Here is a 16646-nt window from a genome sequence, read left to right on the forward strand (position 1 = left end):
CAAAATCCACCCATGGTTAGATCTTGGACCATTAATATACTTAAGTTCACTATTCTGAAGTTACTTCCTGCATATGTATATTAAAATTTTTTTAGTTAATAGCTTATGAATGGGTTAAATAACCTTATATGACTTTATAATAAAAGCATTGTAGACAATTGACTCATCTGGAAATTTTTTTATTTTGAATGAGACGAAATTAAAGGCTATGTAATTCAGTTGTTATGGTCACTGCCTGGATTTGTACTCCTCTAAGTGTCTTAGAGATATGGAAAGAAAAAAATTCTCATTACAAAATTTATTCAGACTCAGTTATTAATAATTAAAAATTTTCTGATTATGGTTAAATTGTCTATTACAACTGTGTAATATGCTTATGGTTCTTAGAATGTAAAATTTTTTTTAAATTTTATTTTGCAGCTTGCAAATGTTCTTGAGATAGACCTATCCCTGGTTAAGGTATGTAATTTTTATACTCTTTTCACTTGTGATAGGAATACTGAATGGATTATAGATTTTTGTCTTGATACTGAGAAACAGAAGCAGTGAGATTCTTATTAGCCGTCAGAGGAAGTGTGTAGTCGAGGTGCTTACAAAGATAGAGAAGAGCAAAATAAGAACCCTGAACCAGTATTCCATCCCAGGGAGTGAAAGGTGTACTCACACATCTGTGCCCACCAGAAAGCAGCCTGACCAGTGTCTTGTAGTGAAGTCACAGTACCTTGTAATGAAGTCAGATAAAGCAACAACTTCCGCTTCTTTGGGGGTGGATCTAGGGAGGCCCAGGCCAGACAGTTGGGAGCATTCCCTCTCCTACATATGTGAAGACCTTAGGGGAAGACTAGGCCTACTGAAAATTTTTTCTTCTAGTTATGGGATGAAAATGTTTGAGGCTCACTGTAAGCATAGTCCATAACAGTTTTTTCTCTACATACATTCTGAAGTCTAGTTTATTTCAGATGTTCATTTCCTTTATATTCCTTTCAGAATGCTGTGTCAATGTACTGCCGATTGGGGTTTGCCCATAAGAAGGGACAAGTAATAAATTTGGATCAACTTCATTCATCGTGGAAGAATGTTCCATCCGTAAACAAATTAAAGTAACTCATTTATTTAGTAGGAGAGTTTCTTTTTGAAAAAAGCATTGTTTTACATACAAAAATTTTACTTATTCAACCTGTCAACTGAGGTGAACCATATATATATTAGTGGTTGTTAATCTTGTGTGTGTGGTAATCGTTTTTAGAATCTGATGAAAACTAAAATGCTTTCCCCAGAGAAAAGCTCATACAATATTTTACATATAATTTTTAAACGTCCTCAAATTTCCTGAAGCCTATCCATGGGTTTAGTTAAGAACCTTTTCTGTGTGGGCAGAGTATTTTGGGACTGTGTCTCAATTTTGGGCTTGAATGTAAGAGTGGATTTAGGTGGATGTTCATAATTTAAGTACTGACTTCAGTAGCTGTTTTTCTATATGATCATTTATATGATTTTTAAAAAGTGAATGTATTCTTCATTAATAGGAGTACTTTAGAGCCACAAAAGATGCTCCTATCATGGGATGGCGGGGAAAGTAGGAGTCCTGTACAAGAAGCTTCATCGGCTACTGACACTGATACAAATAGTCAAGAAGATCCAGGTTAGCAGTAACTCAGTTTGAGTCTGTCTGTAGATAAGCCATGTGTCTGCACATACACTCGTAAAGCAAACTCTCCAGGCTTACAGTTATTTTGTAGTTTGTTCTGGATTTCAGTCATTCAGAAGTAGTCTTTGAGTACTTACCCATATGTTGGGCCTTGTGGTAGATCTTAGGGGTATAAAATTGACAAGAATATGGTAGTTTCCTTCCAAAAACTAAGTCTGGAGAGTATAACCATAAAAACCACCACAGTGTGAGAAGCATTATGGTGCTTGTGGAGCGCAAAGAGGAAGAGCCCTCTTTCTGCCTAGAGAGGTTTAGGAGCCTTCATGGAGAAGATGATTTTTGGGTTGCGAATGAATAAGAGCATGCCAGCTGGCGAGTGCAGGAAGGCCATTGCTTGGGCTAAGCACAGAGGGAGGCAAAGCATAGTGGACGAGCGGGCTGCACGTGGTTTTGTGTTGGGAGGGGAGAGGGGCACAACCTGGGCTTCTGCTCCTACCCTAAGTAGCTCTGTTACCTGAGCCAGGTGACTTGTCTGTAGAGGTTAGGCTAGGTAGTCTTACTGATCTGACAGTGATCATGTCTTGGTTTATTATTGGTTTTCAAAAAAATTACTACAAAAGTGAGTGCCTTTAAAAAAAAATTTTTTTTTGAACTTTAACTTTTTTTATCTCTATGTTGGAGATAGGTAGGATTGGGACCTCTTATGACTACAGTGTTACCTATATTATGTACTTTCTGATTATTAAATAAAGCTGAAATGAAATACTTTCTCATTCCAAATGATAAGCAAAGAACAGTTTTCATTTACTTGATTTTTAAACTATGATTTTTTTTTCCCCCAACAGACACAGCCAGTATAAGCAGTTTGAGTTTGTCTACAGGATATACAAAGCGTATTGCATTCCTGTTTGACTCAACTCTTACTGCCTTTTTAATGATGGGAAACCTTTCACCAGTAAGTCAGATTCTTGTTTAAATACGAACATGTTTAAAATAAAGATTAGATATAAAATAATTCAGTGCTTTTATATCTTTTTTTAAGTACTAGATTTTTTCTGGAAAATGCAACTGCCTTTGTCTTATATTCCTTACAGGAACGTCGGAACTTTTTAGTGAGGGCTACTTTTGTAATTAGAAAAATCAGCTCCTCACCCATCCTTAAGTTTAAATGTATTGGAAAGCGTAATATAAATCTAAGATGCTTAGCATTCAAAGGGAAAACTACAACTTGTTAATAATAGGCTCAAATAAGGTACATTTTAGTTCTGTTTTTGTAAGGTACATTTTAGTTTTGTTTTTGTTTCTTTATTGCAGAACTTGAAAAGCCATGCAGTCACAATGTTCGAAGTTGGCAAACTCTCAGATGAGTCTCTGGACAGCTTTCTTATAGAACTAGAAAAGGTAAATCTAGAAAGCTTATTATGGGATGTCAAGGCATTTGGAATCTTCTCTTGCTTGATAAAACACCAGTTATTGATTATGTAGATTTTTCGTATATTCTTGTTCACTCCCACCTCATTCGCACTTTAATACCGTGGCAGTCATTTAGGCTTAAACATATTGAGCGGATGAATGAATTTTGTGATTTAAAAACAGTGATTTGTCTACCTCATCTAAGCTGTTAGCATAATTTGATATAATGAAGAAATGGGGTACAGAAATCTTAAGCCTATGTCTAAGTTAATCTTAATTTTTTAAATTGCCCTTTTCTAAAGTAGCCTTTAACTTTTTTTTTCAATATGACTCTAAGATCTACTCTTAAGCAGTTTTATTTGAAGTTTTTGTTCCACTTCAATCTGGAACGGTGTCCCTGCGTATCGTATTTGTGTCCACTCTCACTACCCCTTTTAGCATCTTGAAGACTTCAGCCCTTTTTGTTCTTAACCATCCTTTTCCTCATGAGTACAGCCTAGTTTTCCTTAGCTGTGAATCGTGATTGCCCTTTTGGTGTTTTTCATTCCCTGGATATTCTGTTCTGTCCTCTGCACTTCTTTATGCAAACAGTTTGTGCGCCTGATCTATTCTTTGACTAATAATTTTGGTAACTTTTGTGCTTTAGTGATGAACTCATGTATGTCTAGAGAATTTTTTATGATTTTGTACTTCCTTTACATCTCAGGAAAAAAAAAAGACTTAACCATAACATTTTTTTCCACTCCCCCTTCTCCATAGGATTTTTACTTTTTTAGTGCCTGAGATAATCCTTGTTATTAATTTGTCTCTTTAACTTTTATCTTTATATTTTTATTACTTCCTCAATACTTTTAATATCTTGTTTAACCCTGTTTCTTATTGTGTATCATCTTTTGCCAGTAAATTTTTTATATTTAGCACATTTTAACATGTTTTCCTGATTTTTATTTTTCTCACCTCAACTAGTGTTTTATCAAGTATAGCAAATTGGAAGATCCCTTTTACACTTTATATATCTGTATTCTTTTTTACCACATAGTCATTCTTGGGAAAGCCCTTTAGTCTGAAGTTTAGTTTTTAAAAATAGTTTCTTAGCTATTTTTTAAGCTTCACCTTGATTAATCAGTTGATCTTATTAATTTCATGCAAATCTCATTTAGTTATTTCCCCCTGTAGACCTTTCCTTCTGTTTTCTGTGTTGTTTCTGGAATGTGTATATTTTTACGTATTAAACAGGTGACTGACTCAGTGTCAGAAGAGCATACATGTAAACCCAGTGAAGGCAGGAGTTTTGTCCACCACTCTCTCCTTACATCCTAGAGAGGTCATAGCACATAACAGGGACTCAGTGAATCCTTGTTGAGTGATTTTAAGCTGTATGTTCAGCAATGTTGAACAGCTGTGTTGAATCACGTACTCCATTGTTCCTTGCAAAGTTGTGAACAGGGTGATAAGATAGTGGCATAATTGGTGACCATGGATTGGAGTACTTTTCTGGATGAAACAGAATATATAGATCTTAGAGTTTTTAAAGCACCTTATTTGAATCATGTATGGAACATACAACGTATAATGGTACAATTTAGCATTACGTGGTTGCTGAAGTTGTTGGTTTTACTTGCTGGGGTAATTTCTGTCATCTTCAAAGGTATAGTCACATGGAAGCCCAACCACGATTGGGGTTAATGTTTGTTTCCAAATCGCCTGGGCAAATTTTTGATTTACTGATTTTAAATATCTTAATATCTCTACTGTATGGTTATATACTAGAATGAATGGCATGAGAGTGGTTTTTGTTGCAAACTTTGTTTTCTCTTGGTTTAGGTTCAGAGCACTGGTGAAGGAGAAGCACAGAGATACTTTGATCATGCACTCACTCTGAGAAACACAATATTGTTTCTGCGTCATAATAAAGATCTAGTTGCACAAACGGCACAGCCAGACCAACCCAATTATGGTAAATGATAAAAATACTTGATTGTGAAGACATGATCCTGTGGAACTTCTTTCTAAGAAATTAAACAGGTCATGCTCACTTACTTAATCATCACTTATTTAAAACATTTTGTGTGGATAGCACATTGAATTTATAACTGTTGGCTTGTTCTGTGAATTTCTTTACTCGTCAGCTGTTCCTTATCTTATTTTACTGTTTCTCCTCTTTTATGTGCCACTGACTTTTGTAGTCTCTAAATTTGTTTAGTTACCTACAAAAAGAGTTGGAGTGTTAATTTGTTTAAGTAGCTGGATGGGATATAGAATAGGCATCTGTTTTGAGAGATGGACAAATGCCGAAATTTATTTAGGAAGCATGAAATGTCAAGAATGAAAGATTCGTTATATAAAGATAATAAACAGGGTCTTCCTGTTCAAATGCTGCTATAATATTTACTAAAGTATTTTACTTTAAAGAGTAAAAAAGGGAGCAGATAACCTCATTTCAAAGAGTTAAAGAAAGAAATGGAAGCAGTTTTAATCTATTGATGAACTCTAATGTGTCTCTTGCCCTAGTGTGCTCTCTCAGTTTCATGATAGAAAGGGGTTCCCGAACTTCAGTTGAGCTGATGGTATTAGGTCCTAAAATGTGGAATGGCACCCAGGAATGTGTGTTTTTAAAAAGATGCAACAGCTTGGGCACCAGTGTAAGAGCATTACATTGTGAATGTGAAGTCTTTGGACATTCACAGGAGTTGCATTTTGGGACACTGTGAATTCTTAGCACCAGTATCACATTTAATTTCACTCATTCTTTCATTTACCTAAAAGTTCTATTTTCTGGCCAAGAACCATCATTTTCTTGGTCATATCCATTTTCGTTCTACTGCTTTCATCAGCATCTGGCTTTCTTTTCAGCTCAACTAAAAAAATTTAGGGCAGAATCACTTGGCACTTCACAAGAGTTGTTGCAGAGGAGAGGACAAAGATGCTGGGTAGTTTAGCTGAGTGAGGCTAGACACACTTAGTACCTAGTGACTCACTTCTTCAGCCTTGGGGTGTTTGGTTCAGAGTTGTGCTTTAGCAGTATTACAAATGCTTCCATGCTGGAGCTCTTTCTGAGGTTATTCATAAACAGTTGAAACTGAGAATATTAAATCACCAAACACCAAGAGTCTAAAAGCACTTATTGATAAGCATTTGTTGATAGTAACCATTTTTTGGTTACCAAATATTAGATCATGTGACCTAACAGTGAGTGGCACAGTCTTAAATATGTCTCTGGATGTCCAAATCCTGGAATTTCTGGGACTTTTTAGTGACTTATCGAGATAATGGGTTAGAATATTGGAACTATTCTGTTATAGCCATCTTTTACTGCCCATCATAGAGTCCAAGAATATTAGTGCTAGTGACCAGCCAGGGGTAACTCAATTTATAGGTAAAGAAATTGAAGCTTATCTTGGTTAAATCTCCTGCCCATTTAGTCATTAAAAGCCATATAATTAGTAAATGGAAGAGCTGGGACTTGAATCCATGTCTCTTGAATTTTTTTCCTCTGCTCTGTTCCTTACATCATCTTCTCTTGAACATTGAGGTTTTTATTGATTTATTCATCAACAATTCGTTGTTTAATAGGTTGGGCTAAACTTTGTTTTTCACCATGAATAGTCTGTGTATCATCAACTAAGTCAAATGGTAAACCTAAACCTATTCTGTGTGAAAGTAAAGTATAATTCTAACCTTTAAGGTATATTTAATAGTTGACTATTTCTGGAGCTTAGAATAATTGATGTGGCTCCAAAGTTAAAATGTGATTAACTCCTCCCTCCCCATGAGACCAAATGGGCAATTGTTTATGAAGTTTCATTCTTTTAACCAGCCTTTCTTAACTGGGGCTCCTCATTAGAACCACAGAACACAGAAGATGATTTAAGTGACTGTTTCTCAATTTTTTTTATAATGGTGTATAACTAGTACCATTCTAGTTTCATAGAAAAGAAGGTCATTCATTCCAGATAAAGAATAACTTTTTAGGGCATTAGGGCTTAATACTCTCCATGTTGAGAAAGGTAACTTTCTGTAGGTGCCAGGAGTGATAACTTAATCTTACTCCTTCTTAAACAAGACATTCTATAGTATTGGTGTTTAAGCATCTTGTTTTGAGTAGCAAGAATTTTTTTTTTTATGTCACTAGTAATTTGTTGTTTGAGTGTATCATGTAGTACTTGGTATTCACTGTAAAGCAAAAAGCCTTCTGATACTGTCACAGAAGCAAACCTCTGATAACGTGTGAAAAAGACTAGTTTCTTAGTAATCTTTTGGTTTTAGACAGCATGAGGCACTGCTTAAAAAACAGAAACAATGTATGGTCTAACTTTTCTTCATTTTATAAGCATAATTTTTTCCCAGGTATCTTTGTCTTTAAAAAGATACCTTTTCCCTAGGATCAGTACAAGTGAGACCTTAAAGCCACTGTTTGTAATTTGGCAGTCTAGTACTATGAAATGTTTAGAAATTAAACCTCATTTGTAGAAAAGCAATCACAGTTGTAAAAACTTTGTTTTAACCACCATCAACTCTTTAGACTTCCTTCCATATCCTAGTATTCATTAAATATTTTCTATACTTGGCATTGACAATGTTGAGTTTTACCTGAAGCTTCTCACCCTTTTGTGTTTCAGGAAAGGGCTTACTGCAAGGACCCACCCTTTCTCATATAACTTAGATAAAATCACAGGCACTCCCCTTGTTTATCTGTGAGAGGCCAGACACAGACAGACCCTCCAAATTCCCTTTATCTTTTTAGAGAGCAGTAGGACTGGTATTTTCCAGAAGGATTAAGAATGGGAACACTTAAAATCAGTTGCATGCTAAGTGAGTTCCTGCTTTATGGACTACAGTTTAGGCACATGTTTCTAAATGAGGAATTCTTGCCCTTCTGGTCAATTCAAAACTTGGCTGCAAAGTTTTTATAGAGATTGAAAATTGGGGGAGGGAAGGATACAGCTTTCCCATGGCAGTTAGGCTTTCATAAGATGCCACTGCCATGATGGAGAGGAAGTAAGATAAAGCAAACATTTTTAAAGTATAAGGTTAGCCTGAAGAAACACCAGTGGACAGTTATCTTTCTGGACCAGAGAATAAAGACTTTCAGCTTTAAGTCTTAAAGAGTCTTATTGGTCTCCTAGGAAATAAAGTGCCTCTCACTGTTGTGGCCTCTCCCGTTGCGGAGCACAGGCTCCGGACGCGCAGGCTCAGCGGCCATGGCTCACGGGCCCAGCCGCTCCGCGGCATGTGGGATCTTCCCGGACCGGGGCACAAACCCGTGTCCCCTGCATCGGCAGGCAGACTCTCAACCACTGAGCCACCAGGGAAGCCCTAAAGTGCTTTTTAATAAAGATATTCTACCTTATTAAAAAAATTTAAATCTCAAGGCAGTTATCAGTGTTTCATCTTAGACTCTTTTTTTCACATTGTCAGTCTTTCATTCTATGTATGTGGTTGATCATAATTCAGGTTTTCCTCTGGATCTCTTGCGCTGTGAAAGCCTTCTTGGGTTGGACCCTGCAACTTGCAGCAGAGTTCTAAACAAAAATTACACACTGCTTGTTTCCATGGCTCCTCTCACCAATGAAATCCGGCCTGTCAGCAGCTGCACCCCTCAGGTAAAGACTCACTGGGAAGCTCACTAAGCTGCCATTTCATCCTTCCTCATGGCCACTTGTAGGAGAGGTTTATCAGTCTTATTGTATTAATTCTCAATTTGTAGATAACCAGATATTAAAATCATCAACTCAGAAAGCAGTTTTGTATTTTTTGCTGTTATAAGATACTATGTTCAGTTTGTGAGGTATAATTGGTACATTTTATATATGTATTATCTAGTGACTAGTGACACATTCAGTTAAAATTTTCTTCTTGAATGCAGGATTTAAAAAAAAATGTTTTTGGCTGCTCTGAGAAGGAAACCTGGATTACCTTGAGGGATAAGATAAATTTAATTAGGAAAAATGAAATATTTTGGAAGTGGGGCTGTGATGCTAAATAAGCTGAAAAGAAAAGATTACGCTTGAAAGCTAGAACTCTAGTTATCTTTAAAATCATGAAAATGACTTCTGGTCTTTTACGTTTTAAAAATCGATCAGTTGCGTTTGTTTGTATACGTAGCAAGGCCATTGTGACATGTACCATTTTCAAAGAGTGAGGTTTGTGCTCTGGTCTTCAGTGCTACATCCTTCCTGGTTTCCTAGATATGTTTAATGGTGTAGAAGAAAGGAAGGGATTCTTGTACCAGGATGATTTTGTTGCCTGTGCTGATCTAGCTGCTTCAGTGCACCCACTCCCCCCTTACCCCTGTTTTGTCCTCTGTTCAGCAGGAGTGATTGTAGATTTGCAGCCCCCCCGCAACACACACACACACACACACACACACACACACACACACACACACACACACACACACACACACACACTCACACACACACTCACTCACTCACTCACTCACTCACTCACTCTTCCTTCTGTTGTTTAACACAGCCTCTGGTCATAGTAGGAATCCACGAACTGAATGAATGGATGAATGGTAAGATGGATGGAATGATAGTCCCTTTTGAGAAAAATTATTAATGATTGTAATAACTAACACTTTGACATAGAGCTTGTTATGTGCTGCCAGGTACTATTTTAAACTTTTAACAATGTCCTTAAGAGATAAGTATTTTGTTGCCATGTTAACAGATGAGCAAAATGAGGCACAAGAGCGCTTAAGTAACCTTAGGTGATAGGGCTGAGGGGATGAAGCCAAGATTCAGACTTAGGCCATCTACTCCAGAGTCCATTCTCTTAATTGCAGTGATAAGACCTGCTTTCTCAATTCCAGTGTAAGTTTGAAACTGCTTGAATGGATCCTTTAAAATTTATCTTCATAAGGATGATAGCAATTAACACTTATATGAGGCGTTAGCTTTAAGAATATACTTGGTCATTTGTGAAATTTGGCTTCTTTGGATAAGTATTTACAACTTTATCTTACCTGTTTTATGATTTTAGCATATTGGACCAGCTATCCCAGAAGTCAGTTCTGTCTGGTTTAAACTGTACATTTACCATATCACCAGACAAGGACCACCATCTCTTTTGCTGTCCAAAGGTACAAGACTTCGAAAACTGCCAGATATATTCCAGGTATGTTGAATGAGGTTTTTTTAAAAATCATTTTTAAGGAGGATAGAAACCGGTAAGCAGTATTATAGATAACTTCCTTAATTTTTTTTTGTTTCTAAACGCCATGCTGTGTTTTATTCATTTCTTTCCCATAGGGTTATGATCGATTACTAATAACTTCTTGGGGTCATGATCCTGGGGTTGTTCCTACATCAAATGTGCTCACGATGTTGAACGACGCCCTGACACATTCGGCGGTTTTGATTCAGGTACAGTTACCTTATTTGAAACAGTCCGTTTTGGATTTTTATTTTAAAGATCATAATTTGTCTAGCTTTCTGCTGAGTCCCAGTCAGACATCAGTAATTTGACATTTGTAAAACTGAAATGTAAGGAAACAGAGAACTGCGTTTTAGTCCTGGCCTTTGTCTAGCAGCTTGGGAGTGGTGGAAACAGCAAAGGCTTTGAAGTTAGACCCAACTTTGAGTTTCAGCCTCATCTTTTGCTACCTGTGTGGCCCTATTTTTTTTTAATAGTAGCCTTAAAATAGAGATGCAGTTCACATACCATATTCCCCAATTGAATTCTGTGATTCATTGGTTTTAGTGTATTCACAGATGTCTACAGTCAGCACCACACTCAATTTCACAACATTTTCCTGGACCTTTAGTTCTCACTCCCCTATTCCACTTTCACCCCACCCACCCCCACCCCCCCCGGCCCCAGCAAGACTAATGTACTTGCTGTCTCCCTAGAGTGCCTGCTTGGGGCATTTCAGATACATCGAATCATATAATATGTAGTCTTTTGTGACTGGCCTCTTCCTGTTGTCAAGGTTCATCATGTAGCATGAGTACTGCATTCATTTTTATGGCCCAATAATATCCCCTTGTATGACGAAACGCATTTTGTTTATCCGTTCATCAGTTGATGGACATTTGGATTGCTTCTACCTTTTGGCTATTATGAATAATAATCATCACTGTTATAAACATTTATGTACAGGTGTTTGTGTGGACATGTTGTCATTACTTTTGAGTATATCCCTAGGAGTGGAAATGCTGAGTCATATGGTAACTCTGTTTAACTATTTGAGGAACTGCACCATTTTACAATCCCTCCAGCACTTGGTATTATCTGATTTTTTTATTATAGCCACCCCAGCAGGTGTGAAGTGGTGTGTAACATTTTAGAGATACTCCTCTTATACTTAGTTTCCCATCTGCAAAATGGAGATGGTAATATCTACTGTGTAACAACAAAAAATAATAGTGACAGCTAATGCCAAGGTAAGCATTTTTAGCCTTAGGATTGTTGAGAGAATGAAATGAGAAGGTGTGTATGAAGTGTGTAGCACACTTTCTGGTATGTAATAGGCTCTTTGTAAAGATTTCATTAATTAATTGAACTAACAATTGTACTTGCCATATTCTGTACTAATTAATGTGCATATACAAATAAGATGTGGTCCCTGTCTTCAAGAAACTTAAAGTCTGGTGGGAAAAGTTGCATAAGCAGTCACTTCCATTTTTTTGCTGAGTGCTGAAGAGAGTTATACAGTGCAAGCATTAAAGAGAAGTATCCTTCTAGCTTTGGGACAAGGACAAAGGCTTAGGGAAAGCTTCTTAGAGAAAATGAGACCCAGGCTAAATAGAAAAGGCTGATTTAGAGGAGAGCGAGGCCAGGCAGCGGGGTCAGCATGAATAAATCTCTGGGTAGAGATTTTTTTTCTTTTTCTTCATAACTATTTCCCTGGTGCCCAAAAATAGTGCCTGACTCGTAGAAGTTGCTCGGTGAGTGTTTGTTGAATAAATGAATAGGAATACGAAGTGGGAGCATGTGCCAGGGCCTGTAAGCTGTTACGTAATTTTGAGGGGTGAGCTGAAGTATGACGGGATGGTGGTCAGAGATGAGTCTGGTGAAGTAGGCAGGCCCTGGAGGGCAGTGGACCTTAACTGTCCCACTGTAGTGCTTAGACTTTCCCCTTTGGATGGCAGCCAGTAAAGGGTGCTGAGCAAGGGATTAACATGGCCAGTTTTGATTTGGAAGATCAGCCTGAAGACTGTTGAGAATGGCTGGGTGGGAGAAGACAGGATTAGGATTCAGTGTTGGAGACCAGATAAGAGATGAGGACAGCCTAGGTCACGGAAGTGGTAATAAGAATGAAAAGGAAGAATTATTACAAATATAAAATAAATAGAATTGATCAGATGTCTGAGATGGCTGTGGGAAGAGGAAGAACGATTCCTGAGGTTCTTGGCTTTTGAAAGTGGAAGAATGATGATATTGCACAGAGCCGGTTTATGGGGGCAGATGAGGTGGTGTGTTTTGGGCCTGTGGGACATTTGGGTGCTGGAGATATTTAGGAGGTAATTGAAATTATTCTGAAATTCAAATGAGGGGTTGAACAGGAGAGATTGACTTGAGTGTCCGCATCAGCACGTGGATGGTAGTAGAAACCGTGAGACGATGCATTAGCCAGCCAGGGCAGACGTGAAGTAGGGGTGGGGGGAGATACACAGTAGAGTGGGTTAGACATGGACTGAAGGGTCAGTCTGCCTGAATTCACATCTCGATTCCACCACTTATTGGCCATGTTGGGCAAGTTAAATAACCTCCTTGAACTGCAGTGACTTCACCTGCAAATTGGAGATGATAACAGTTCTTATCTTTATACGGTTGTTGAAAAATGACTGAAATGGATGATCTATGTAAAAATGCTTTAGACCTTTGTTTAGCGCGTCGGAAGATCTCAAAAAATGTTCGCTGTGGTGGCAGTGGTGGTGGGAGAAGAGTAAGGAGTTTTAAAGTGTCGTTAAGGAGTTCTGCCCTTGCTAAAAAAGAATGCCTCTTTTATTAAGTTTTATGGAAAAATTCACCTTGCTGGAACTTAAAACACAACAAAATTAAGATTTTGATTAAAACCATGCTTTTATAATAGCCATCTTGTTTAGGGTTGAAATCATAAATGTATCAGTGGAATAGAAGCAAGATGTCAGAAATATATTCAAGTTGTTATATGAACCAAATAAATGAATGTGATTTTTTTCCCTGAAATTATTTCTTTTCTTTTATGTCACGGTATCTTGAATTTGAATAATGTATGGGTCTCTCTTAAAGGGAAAAAATGTATAGATCCCCAGTGTTAAATTTTCTATTATAACGATTCGAAATACATGTAAACATAAAATTAAATTCCTCATGCTTATCATTCTTACACAACTGCAAAGCCAAAATGAATTTAGGAATTAAATACAAAAGACTAACAAAATTTAAATGAGCAACATTAATTGAGTGTGGTGGATGAAAGTAGATTATTATTTGTAATGTGGGCCTGGCGTGGTTAGACTCATAGATTTTTTTCAATCTAACTTTTGATAGTAAATTCACATGATTCAAAAATAAAACACTATTAAAAGATGCACAGAGAAAAGTATCACTGCCCTTCTAACACTCCACCCAGTGCCGACTCCCTAACTCTTCTCCAAATCAGACAACCACATTAGTTTTTGCTGTACCCTTCTAGAATTTCTTTATGCATGTGCAAGCGGTTACACACTGAGATGCCCCATGCTTTTTTCCACTTAGCAGTTGGAACTTTCCATTTCACTTTGTAGAGAGCTTGCTCTTTTTTGCAGCTGCATTGAAAATACATACATTAATTTATTTAATCAGTCCCCTACTGACAGGCATTTTGCTTTCCAATCGTGTATAATTATGATGTTGCAGCAAGTAATTTTCAATATGTGTCATTCAGTGCAGGTTTTTGAGATTTACATTCCTAGTCCATGGCTTGCCAGGTGATCATGGGGATCCTCCACCACTTTTCTCTCTCAGCACTGCAGCTAACCCTTGTGTGAGTGCACTTGATCTTATTAAGGCTTCACTTGGCTGACCCCAGATTTACCTGTTTTTTCATTTGCCCATATACTCAATTTGAGATGCATTGCCTTAATAGGTTAATATAGACTTAAGATTGTCTTTACTTGCTGGAGAAAAACAGAAAATTGTTGAGAGCATTTTGATGGAGTATTAATGTGGAATACACCATCACGAGGCACGGTCTTGTTTATCGTTTGAGTATCTACTATTGGAAATACAGGTTTCGCGTATACCTTTCAACTTGTGTTTTTTCGTGTTTAGGGACATGGTTTGCATGGGATAGGAGAAACTGTCCACATACCTTTCCCATTTGATGAGACAGAACTACGAGGAGGTACCTGAATTTTGAGTTGTATCCATTTGACTTCTTTATGATTAATCTCATCCACAATTTGGTGGAAACATAGCAGGAAGTAAATTCTTAAAATTTTTAAGTTCTAGGGTCTTAAAACTATTCTGCTTTTAAAGAGTATTGGCAAAAGGTCTGTCATGTGCCTGTTCCTACAAAGAACTAATAGAATAAGACTCATTTAGGACCTAGGCCTAGAAGGAATACTATTCTGTCTTGGAGATGAAGAGACTAAGTAGGTAGCTACGTAGATGGAAGACCAGGTTTTCTGCATGTTTGGCCTTTTAGTTTCCTTTTATTGTTTATTTATTTGGAGGTTGGGGGAGAAGACAAGTCATAGGGAAGATTTTATGCTTAGAAAGTTAATTTCCCCCCCCCCCCAGTGTCACATACTGTTTTTTTTTCAGGGGCTTTTATGGACATTTGTATACTAACTTACAGTTTACAGAGAACTTGCATGTATATCCTGTTTCAGCATTTTTTTTTACAGAAACAAAATTTTTTAAAAACTTTTATTAATGGTCAATGTGTTTTGATTTAAGTTTGTGCTATAGTATTAGAAGCCCCGAATCTAGAGTCATTATGTAGAGAAAATGAGAAAGCACTAATTTACTTTTTAATTAATTAATTATTTTTTTTTTTTACATTTTATTTTTCTTATTAGAGAGGACTTGAGTGAATAGCAAAGTCTGAGCTAAATTTAGCGGGTTCAAATCAAGGGTGAAAAGCCTGTTTAATGTTATCTCTTTTTAGAATTGTGAGCTACAATACATTTGATGAAAGATGCTCGGAGAATTTCTATAAACGCAAAATCATTCTTCCTTTTGTTCAATATGAAAATACCTTTCCTCTGTTGAATATTAAGAAAGTATGTATATTCAAAAGAAAAGTACTCTCTGATTAAAACTTTTGTATATTTATATAGCACTTGTGTTTCCTGCTCCATGCAAAACTTTCATTCTCTAATCTATTTTTCTTGTTCTTAGAATATTGCTTGGAATTTTAGAGAGCAGTGAATCGTTCAAGTAATTTAACTTAACTCATATAAGAACTTTTCTTCTAGAATGTTAGTCACCATTGCCCCTCCTCGCCCAAAGCAGGGAAAAGGAAGAAGATTTTTATAAGTATTTTTTCTTTTCCACATGGCTAGGCTGCAAAAGCCTCACATTTGAAATTAAGTGCTCTCTTTTGGCTGTTGTGAATAAATGTGTACAAAATTTGGAGAAGAGAGTTTTCTCTTCCAAAAAATAGCCCCTATTCAGAAATAAGTATTTCTCTGCAACTAAACTTTGCTAGTTAATTCTCTGATACTTTATAAATTCTATGGAAAAATTTATTGTTCACCAGAAGACAGCAGGATCTTAAAAATCACAAAATCTCAAGAACTGATTAAGAAATCTCTTGCCTTTGGAGATTACTGTGCGAATTCTAAAAAAGAGGAATATTCATATTTGGTTATAGAGTATCTTTCTCTTTTGTAAGTTCACATATTTGTGAGAACGAGCTGATATTTAAGTAATTTATTAGGGATATAATTTCAAGTACTTTGTTAGCTTTGGTTTCAATAAGAATACTTTTTACTTAAATTAAAAAATATATATGATGTGTATTTAATGCATTTCCTGGTAGAAACCCACTAAGTAAGTATTTGAGGCAGAATAGAACTACAAAGAGAAGCCTAGAGAATTTGCCACTGACTGGCCCTATCTGATTACTTAGCAGGTCAGTTGTTTTGCTACATCAGTTGCCTTCTGAAGTCTGTAAATATGTTGTATGTGTACAGCATCCTTTTGCATCCACAGATATTTCTTCATTGGAATCAATCTTGATAAAATATAAAAGTAGTTCTAAGAATCATTTAATAAAAGGAAAGTATATTTAAGTTTTTGGTGTTTTGTTGTAAAACTATTTACTTATAACGTGATGTCAACTCTTTGTTTTTAGAGTTTACGCGTGTCAATATGGGTGTTCATAAAGCATTGCAGATGTTAAGGAACAAAGTGGACCTGCAGCATTTTTGTGGATATGTCACCATGTTGAATGCTTCTAGCCAGCTTGCAAACAGAAAACTCAGTGATGCTTCTGATGAGAGAGGTTAGCCAATAGCTGGGTTCTTTGAATTAAGATAATTGGTACTGAGTTTATCACAAGCTTAATATTTAAAAAGCATGGGTACCTTTGTGGGGATGTTGACTTATTTAATACTTAATGTTTTTCCACTGAAAGATGAGAAAATATTCTGTGACATCATTG

General features: G+C 36.6%; 1 protein-coding gene across 1 annotated transcript in view; it reads left to right on the top strand.

Annotated features, from left to right (window-relative positions):
• The window catches only part of FAM91A1 (family with sequence similarity 91 member A1), a 42827-nt gene that overhangs the window by 16985 nt on the left and 9196 nt on the right, over positions 1-16646 (top strand). The window contains exons 10-20 of the mRNA XM_060116165.1: positions 421-459; positions 988-1100; positions 1527-1642; positions 2494-2603; positions 2963-3049; positions 4886-5018; positions 8516-8664; positions 10049-10183; positions 10318-10431; positions 14306-14378; positions 16338-16487. Of these exons, the coding sequence (XP_059972148.1) occupies positions 421-459; positions 988-1100; positions 1527-1642; positions 2494-2603; positions 2963-3049; positions 4886-5018; positions 8516-8664; positions 10049-10183; positions 10318-10431; positions 14306-14378; positions 16338-16487 (1219 nt within the window). The remainder of the gene's footprint in view (positions 1-420; positions 460-987; positions 1101-1526; positions 1643-2493; positions 2604-2962; positions 3050-4885; positions 5019-8515; positions 8665-10048; positions 10184-10317; positions 10432-14305; positions 14379-16337; positions 16488-16646) is intronic.

Source organism: Mesoplodon densirostris, chromosome 13, assembly GCF_025265405.1.
Source record: "Mesoplodon densirostris isolate mMesDen1 chromosome 13, mMesDen1 primary haplotype, whole genome shotgun sequence".
In the NCBI taxonomy this organism is placed as follows: Eukaryota; Metazoa; Chordata; class Mammalia; order Artiodactyla; family Ziphiidae; genus Mesoplodon; species Mesoplodon densirostris.